This window comes from Plecotus auritus, assembly GCF_963455305.1.
Source record: "Plecotus auritus genome assembly, chromosome: 2".
NCBI lineage: Eukaryota > Metazoa > Chordata > Mammalia > Chiroptera > Vespertilionidae > Plecotus > Plecotus auritus.
Genome location: NC_137771.1, coordinates 9,718,132 through 9,726,634, shown reverse-complemented (window position 1 = coordinate 9,726,634; position 8,503 = coordinate 9,718,132). Strand labels below are relative to the sequence as shown.

At 45.8% G+C, this 8,503-nt stretch overlaps 1 protein-coding gene across 4 annotated transcripts in view; it reads right to left on the bottom strand.

Annotated features, from left to right (window-relative positions):
• SZRD1 (SUZ RNA binding domain containing 1) overlaps positions 1-8,503 on the bottom strand; it is a 31,454-nt gene that overhangs the window by 10,211 nt on the left and 12,740 nt on the right. Inside the window, exons 2-3 of one of the 4 annotated variants that reach the window (XM_080655296.1) lie at positions 2,985-3,034; positions 1,124-1,378 (exon numbers count right to left, since the gene is read on the bottom strand). In XM_080655296.1, the coding sequence (XP_080511422.1) occupies positions 1,124-1,378; positions 2,985-3,034 (305 nt within the window). The remainder of the gene's footprint in view (positions 1-1,123; positions 1,379-2,984; positions 3,035-8,503) is intronic. The other 3 variants (XM_080655297.1, XM_080655298.1, XM_080655299.1) reach the window with 3 other exon arrangements.

Genomic DNA, 8,503 nt, shown 5'->3' with positions numbered 1-8,503 from the left:
GAAGTCACAGTGGCTATTAGCCAACTCTGGCTCCCTGAGCTTGATTCTTTGGCAAGTGGACTCAGAGCACCTCCAGGCTGGAAAGCTCCTAAATGGGGCAGGTGGCCCATGTCCACCTCTGGCACCTGTAGCACTCGTCCCCCCGGTCTGGCTCACCATCATTCATCTGGAGGCAGGGGGAGTGCTCAAGGGCCAAGCTGTCCAGAGGCAGTGACCATGGACAGTACATCCCCCACAGAACAATGAGCACAGACTTTCCAGAGCGTTGGGCCAAGGTAAAGACTCCTAACCCAAAGCTCAATGGAGTGAGCCAGCACCTGCCATTGCTTCCCTCCTGCTTCTCTGAAAATCATGTGGTTAATGGGTGATTGATATTACTATGAAAGACTAAAGGAAATGGACTTTTTCTTCTCCGCCAAGTGAACAGTTAGAGGAGATACAATGGAAGCCTCAGGATAGAAAGAAGGTACATAGATTAGTTCAAGTGCCAGATTATCAAGCCGAAGGAGGTCTCTCAAAGTTAGAAAGAGGTTGTTTGAATAAATACTGCTTTATCAGGAGATAACAAACGTAAGTACAATTTCTAGGACTTCAGAGAAACCATCAGTGGGTTATTATGAGGACCAGAAGATAACAATTAAACATGGAACTGGGCACTTTCCATTGTGCCAGGCAGGGTTCTCAGAACCCTACGCTCATTCAATTGCACAACAACTTGTGCAGGTACTATCTTTATTCCATTTTCCAGATTAGTCTATGAAGACACAGAGATTAAGCAGTTCTAAAGTAAGTAGAAGGAAGTGGCAGAGGTGGGCTCCAACTCTAGCAGATTTTGACTCCAAGTCCTTGCCTTTAACCTCCATACCACACTACCCTCCATACCACACTGTCCCCTGGTGTCTGCCAGCGAACCACCACATCCTCCAATCTTGCAGAACAGTAAGGTAGCCAGTGCAGCACAATGAACTGGCTCAGTAGGCCGATGGACAGCTAGAGCTGCAATGGTTCCAGCCCTGATGCTGCTTGCTTTATTAATCTACTTGCAGCCAAGCTCTCTTCTTCTCCTCCTCCTCCCCGTGGCCTGGTGGGGTGGTCCACAGTCAGCCCTGCCAGCTACACTCACCTGTCGAGGATGGGTTTCTCTTGTTCCTCCTCGGGGCTGGCGCTGCCCAGGATCCGCTTCCGGGCTTCTGCGTACTCTGCCTCCCGCTGTGCTAGGGACTTGACAGGAAGGGCTGGCCTGCTGGTGGAGTTGGGGCTGCTGACCACACCGTTGCTGGTGGGCCTCTTGAGGATGCGGATCTGTGGGGGGGGGCCGGTGGGAAGGCTATCGTCCTGAATCACAATGGGCACTTTGGGAGGAGATTTGGATTTCCTGCTGACAAAGAGCAAACACAGCTTCACAACTCCTATTCTTGACTGAAGAGGCCCCATCCATGTCCCACACCCACCCCGATCACTTTCCTCCTCCTACACCTTCTATTCCCCCTTCCCCCTTTTTATTTTTTTTTTATTTTTACTTTTTTCCACCTCCTATTCTATTTCTATTCATTATTCTCTGGTCTCTGACCAGACATCAGAATTCTCACTCCTCAGGAAGGGTTTCTCAAAGCTTCGGAGTCAGCAAAGTGTTTACCAGCAAGGTCTTCCACCACATGTGCTCAAACCAAACTACCAAGGAGCCCGCTCCGCCATCCCTGCCTGGCACCAAGACAGGATTTACCAAACTGCCTCAGCCTTCTGGTAAGTGACTTGTGCCTCCCAGAGACAAGCTACACCGAACAACTGGATCACCTCTTCAGAAGACTTCTGAGCAGAGACACCTCCCTCACCAGGGCTCTGGTATGCTGCACGCGGCGAGGTTGGGGTGAAGGACGATCCTAGAAACAGTGCTTGGCAGTGCTCAAAGGGGAGGCATTGTCCAAGGCTGGTGGATGTGCACATCAGGCGATGTGTCCACAAGGAGAGGTGGAAAACAACATAGGAAGGAAAAGAAACAAAAGCCACAGGGGAAAAGGGATCCAAGCAGGAATGGCCACCCCTTAACAGCCACAAAGATCCTCCCCAGAGCAGTCAACTAGCTTCTCTTCAGAACCAAACAGCCCACAGGGGGCTGTCAGTAGACTCTTGATTGTCAGGAGAGGTAGGCACTGGAGGAACTCAGCTGCTGTCAGGGGAACTAAAATAAGTTCTGGGCAGGACAGGAATGGCAAGGCAAGGGGACTGTAACCAGGTGTTAGTGTAGTTGCTGAGATGAGCAGACAGACAATAAGCCAGCAATCTGATCTAAGAGGAAGGGAACCAGGGAAGCTGTTGGGCAGGCAGGTGGGCACTCCAGAGTTCCCTGGGGAATATCTGTGTAGCCCATTAGTCAAGTCCAGAGAGGCCCTCTCTTCCTCCTTCCTGTCACTTGTCCCTGTGGGAAGCTGGCAGGTTACCTAAGCCCAAAGACAGACCGCTGAAGTCAACTTTCACCTGCTTTGAAAACCCACTGCCTTTGCTTTGAAGCTGGGGGATGAAGCTACCCTTCAAGGTCTAAGAAGTTCTGAGAATCTTTTCTTCCAGGATACCCCCATAGTGCCCTAAGCCACCAAGTCACAGAAGGCCCAGAGAAATCATCTGTCCAACCTCCTTATGGTACAGAGAAAGAAACTGGTGTTCAGACTGGGCGGGGAGAGGAAGGGACAGACTTGTCCCAAACATCAGAGCAATTGGGAGCAGAGCCAGGCCTAAACTCAAGTCTTCTGACTTGGCACCTCCCCACTTCCATCAAACCACCTCACACAGGGTGCCCACTGAGGTAGGAGACAAGTGTAACACTCCAGCCTCACTCCCAAAATCCTCAAGCCACCATATCCTTGAGGGAAGGATTCACTGCCCAAGAGCCTGACCTGCTAATCCTAAGAGCCAGCTGGAGACCACCACTGACTGCCCAGCTCTCAAATGCAGAGAGCATGAGTCCTCAGACCAGACAGTAGCCTTACCTCTCCTTTTGTGTGATCTTCAGTTTTTTTTCCAACCGTCTGTCTATTTCCTAGAGGAAAAAAATGTATATAAAAAGTGGAAAAAATCTCTCTCAGATAAAAACTTATGCCTTTATTTTCAGAGCTAAGGGCAGTGTCCTCTCTGGCCAGGGACATGACTGTGTCCTTCGAAATAATGGAGGTGGAGTTCCCTTTACTAAACTCTGGAGTTTGGGGACCTAACTCCTTGCGGGTTCATCTCCCTCCATTCCCACAGCCGCAGATAGTTCTAGACCTCATTATTCAGCTGGGTTCTTTGCATTGCCTCCAACTAGTCTTCTAGCCTCCCAGCTGTCCTTCACAGAGCCACTCAAATCAACTTTCTAAACACGTCTGATTGTGTCACTTCCCCACTTAAAATACTTCAACTACTTGACCGATCAAGTCCAAGCTCCTAAGGACACCTCACCCACACCTTTATCTTTTGTTTCTTTTTTACACCACAGCAAAACTGAGCTCTTACTAACCCCCAGAACCTAGGGTGCTGGTCCACCTGCCTGCAATGTCCTCCCCCTTGCAAACTCCTTTTTATCCTGCAAAACCCAGCTTTGCTGTCCACCTCTCCTTTGTAAGGTCTCTGATCCCATGTAGTTAAATTGCCTGCTCCTCAGAGATAAGTTCTCCCTTTTTCATTCCTTCATGTATCACATTTTATTATTATTATTTTCACTGTCATGGATTGGAATTATCTGTAATTAGCACCTAGCAAAAGGCCTAGGACAAAACAGAAGCATAAAGTCTGTGGAACTCAATGGCAGGCCTCAGACCCTCAGCACCAGGAACTCCATGCAGCCTACACACACTGGAAGCTGTGGAAAGAGCACAGACCAGATGTCCAGGCTCCTTGGTTGATCTGCTGCTTTTTCTTACAAAACATCCCAACTAAACTATCTTCAGTGAGGGCAAGACCATCTAGATATTGGAGAGGGAAGAAACTGTATGCAAAATTATGTATTTCTCTGGAGAGAAGATCTGTAACGGTAATTCTCCACCAAGGTTGATAGTGCCCACCAAGGGACATTTGGCAATGTCTGGAGACATTTTGGGTTGTCATTATGGGAAGGGAGGTACTTCTGGCATCTAGAGGATAGAGGCTAGGGATGCTGTTAAAATCCTATAATAGAGAGAACAGCCGCCACAGCAAAGAATTATCTGGTCCCAAATGTCAGTGCTGAGGTTCAGAAACCCTAACTTATAAGATACATGGGATTTTCAAAGGAGTGTATTACTTGCAAAATTTTAAGAATCACTGCCTTAGTATAAAGTCTTTGAAATTTGCTGAGATCACCTCAGGGCCCAGTGAATGGCCCATATGCTCCATATGTCCTGAGAATGACTGTATTCTGCAGTTACAGGTACAGTTCAAGCTGGTTAACTGTATGGTTCAAATCTTCTAAATTCTTACTAATTTGTTTGAACTACTGACTATGGGAAGAACCAGGAATTATCCTTTCTAGTAAATGAAACAGTTTATTATTATGAAGTGATCATTTTTTGCCTTAAAATCTATTGTTTAAGCCTAGGCTGGGTAGCTCATTGACGTGATCGATACACCAATGTTGCAGGCTCGATCCCCAGTCAGAGCACATACAAGAATCAACCAATGAATGCATAAGTAAGTGGAACAACAAATCAATGTTTCTCTCTCTAAAAATAAAAAAATAAATCTATTGTTTAATATTAATAAAGCTATGCCCATTTTCTTTTGTTTAGTATTCCCCCGAAACATGTGTTTCTCTTTTAGTTTTCATCTTTCCAATGTCCTTATTTTTGTCTCCTATGAACAACATGAACCTAGACTTAAATCCAATCGGACAATGATACTCATTGTGATTGGTGTTGTTTAAAATATTTTGTTTTTTGAAAGACCCAAGATATATTTAGGCAAGCACAGCAGACTATATTCTGAGGGTACGATGAACTCTCTGGCTAGGAAAACTCTAGAATGAAAACCTCTCACTCAAACTTGTAACACAAGGTGGTACCCAGTGACATTTACTGACAGAATGAAAAAGGGGCACCTAGAGTCAGGGATGACTTGGATGTTTTCTGTGAACTGACAGACACTCAAAGAAAATCTATGCCATAGCACAGTCTGTCAGATTGTAATTCTCCTAAGTTTTTTTCAAAATTAATACCAGTGATATTGCCTAAGTAAATATTGTCTCAGGTTAGTCTAATGTCCATTACCTTTTAAGGGCTTTTCAAGGCATACCACAAATAACTTATGGTTTTAAAAGTTTCACAATGTATCACTTTGCTCCAGTCTAAAAATGACACTGCCTATTCAAGTTCCTCCACCGTAAATGCAAAGTTTATCATCTGTGGGATTTAGATACCCTTAGATACCTTCAAACACCGTTAACACCAAATGCCTCCACAGGCCAGACAAGTAATCAAACTGCATAGGTAGGGAACACAGTAGGGAAGTGAAGGGGCTAGCTACAAAGGCACCAAAGAGCACTTGCTCTGCTATTTTAGGAGAAACCTATCAAGATTTTTATGGGAAAGCTATAAATTTTTAAACTTTGTAACATGAACTCTTGCTTTCATATCACTGTGTGGGCCAAATAAGACATATAGGCAAATGGACCTAATACATTAGCTGATTTTTTTTAAACTGTGGTAAAATACACATTACATTAGCTCAATTTGAGAAGCCTCATCCACGTTTCCTCTCTAAGGTCCTAGGGAAAATAGGGAATCTGCCCAGACCCAGGAAATGGAGCCTGAGTGGAGAAAAGCCCTTCAAGAGGGCAGATGGGCCATGTCTAAGTAAATGTGCCTCTGTCCCCAAACTAGGACATGACCAGCAACCTTGGCATGTAATATAAAACTATTGGCTTTAAAAATAATGCCTTATGTCAATATGATGCTTTATGGTTATCATGTACTTCCCCAAACACTCATTTTCTGCTCACACCAACACTGTGTGATAGACAAAGTAGCTTTTATGTTTGTCAGATGAGGGTAATGTGGCTCAAGGAGGTCAAGGAATTTAGCCCTAGAACTAAAGTCTCTGGAGCCCTACCCGATGCTGCTGCATACTCACAATTGCTCAAATCCATGGAAATGCTGGTAAAGCCATTGATCCTCACTCCCTCCTCTCCCCTGAATTCCACACTGCCCCCTGGCACTCCAATAACTAACACTCCCATCAAACTCCAACCCATCAGACAGGACAGGTTATCAGAGCTGAGGAATTCTTCCATCAGATTAGAGTGGGATATAAACCCAACAGCTTTTGGTGGAAAGCTGATCCTGCCATCTCCAGATGGTCACTGGATACCAGCGAGCTCAGGGCGTTCCAAGCAGGAGAGGGAGTGCTCTGCCAGCAGCGGGAGAGGGCACTGCATCTCGCTTTGGAGTCTATCCAGGTATCATGAGTCAGTCCATTCTCTACTTGGATAAGGACTTGCAATTAACCTGCTCTCAGACTCGTTCTCTGAAGAGCTGGATCGAGTTGAAACTCCCCTACAGTGTGCACTACAAGGAGAATATCCGTCTTCTCCGAGATGCAAACAGTCCAATGGAATTAAATAGTCCTCAATGTTTTGTGAGGAAGCATCTAGATGTGGGCCCCAACAAGGAATCTTACTTCCTAAGGGCACCTTCTCCTTTTACAAGGATGCATAGAGCTCCAGCCCAAGGTCAAGGCTGCTCCTGTGTTAGAAGCTGAACCTCCATGGCTAGTGAAAGAAACCCATAAGCTCATCACTCTTTGACTCTGCTCTGAGGGTCATAGGGCACAAGGCAAGTGTTAGGGCATAAGCACATCAGAGGCAAGGTGCTAAAACAGTTTGATTTCCTATGGCTTCTCCTGGGAAGATTCTTTGTTTTTTGCCAAGTAGCACTGAGACACTGCAGAAGTGAAGGAGTGCTCTGTGCTTTGGTAAGTGGGTGGCCTCCTTTCTTTGGGCCAAAACCCTAAACAAAAGATCTGTTGTTATCAAACACAGGTATCACTTGCCCTGTGGGGCATACCTCTACAAAAATGAGAGGTATACTTCCTGACCTGAGAGAAAAAGCGAAACCAGAGGAAAGAGTGGAGGCAGGATATCGTGAAGTACCTTGCGGGAGGAAAGGAGAGGCCACAGCCACAAGGTGAATGAAATCAGATGTCGATATCTGCAAATTCAACTCACCTGAGGAAAAAGCACAGCTTCACTGGCTGCTGATGACCTTAGACTTGCAGTGATGATGCTTGTGTGAGCCTCTGGCAGAAAGTTAGGGGATGGACGCATAAGAGGGGAAGAGCAAGGTAGGGGACACCTCAAACAGCCTAATTTGTAACATATAGCCACAATCTTCAAGAGGAACAAAGGAGACAGAGAACAGGAATGTATCTGCAAGGGCAGGCAGATTACAATGACAGGGTCTCTCCTGTAATAGCAAGAGATGGATGAGGAAGGAAAAAAAAGTAAGAAGGGGAGAGGAGGTAAGAAAGGCAAAGGAGAGAAATAAATAGGCCTTGGTGCAAATTACAGCAAGCACAGCACCATCACAGATGTTCTGTTCAGACCTGAATGTTCAAGAAACAGATTTTATCAGTTCACCCAGTGGTGATGAAGCCCTGGGGACTGATTCAAACTAGCCAAACTCACAAGAGACAGAGTGAACAAACCTAAATCTGCACCTATTACACTATGGTGGTGGGAGTGGGAGCCTGACCTGCTGCTGCCTGCTCCGTAGGGCCTCCTACTTGGTGCCAAAGGAACAAAGTCCTGCTCCACCATCACACTCCTCTCTGTAAACCAGAATCCTCTGGTCACCAATGCAACTAACAGACTTCTAAGAATCCAAGTCTTCTTGTAGTGAACGGAAGTCTAAGAGGCACCAGCTGAGTTAGAAAATAACCCCTTTTATCAGCAATAGTTACTATGTAACTTTTCTCAGATAATTTGCCTTTGTCAGTTTGCAATTCAGAAGATGACATTTTCTGATTTTCCTCTCAAACTCAAGGAAAAGGGAATCATCTTGCGCTCTCTGTGAACCACTATGTCCCACAGGCTCATATGGCCTTGTCCAGCTCTCCCAAATTGGGAAGCATACATCTACAAGTAGGGGTTCCTGCAGAAGAAACAGGAACCCTGAGAGTAGAACAAGGTTGCCTCTCAGAGCCAGAGCCTGACAGGTCCTGATGAACACAATGCCACCATTTTAGAAAAAAAGTAGTCTGGCTGGTGTCACTCAGTGATTGAGTGTCGACCCATGAACCAGGAAGTCATGGTTCGATTCCTGATCATGCCTGGGTTGCAGGCTCGATCCCCAGTGGAGGGCGTGCAGGAGGCAGCTGATCAATGATTCTCTCTCATCACTGATGTTTCTCTCTCTCTCTTTCCCTCTCCCTTCCTCTACGAAATCAATAAAAACATATTTAAAAAAAGAAAAAAAAAAGAAGAAGAAGATGATCTTGAAAAGCAATAGAAGACAGAAATAACTTCCAACACAGCTTGGCCCTGAACTCCATCCACCATAGC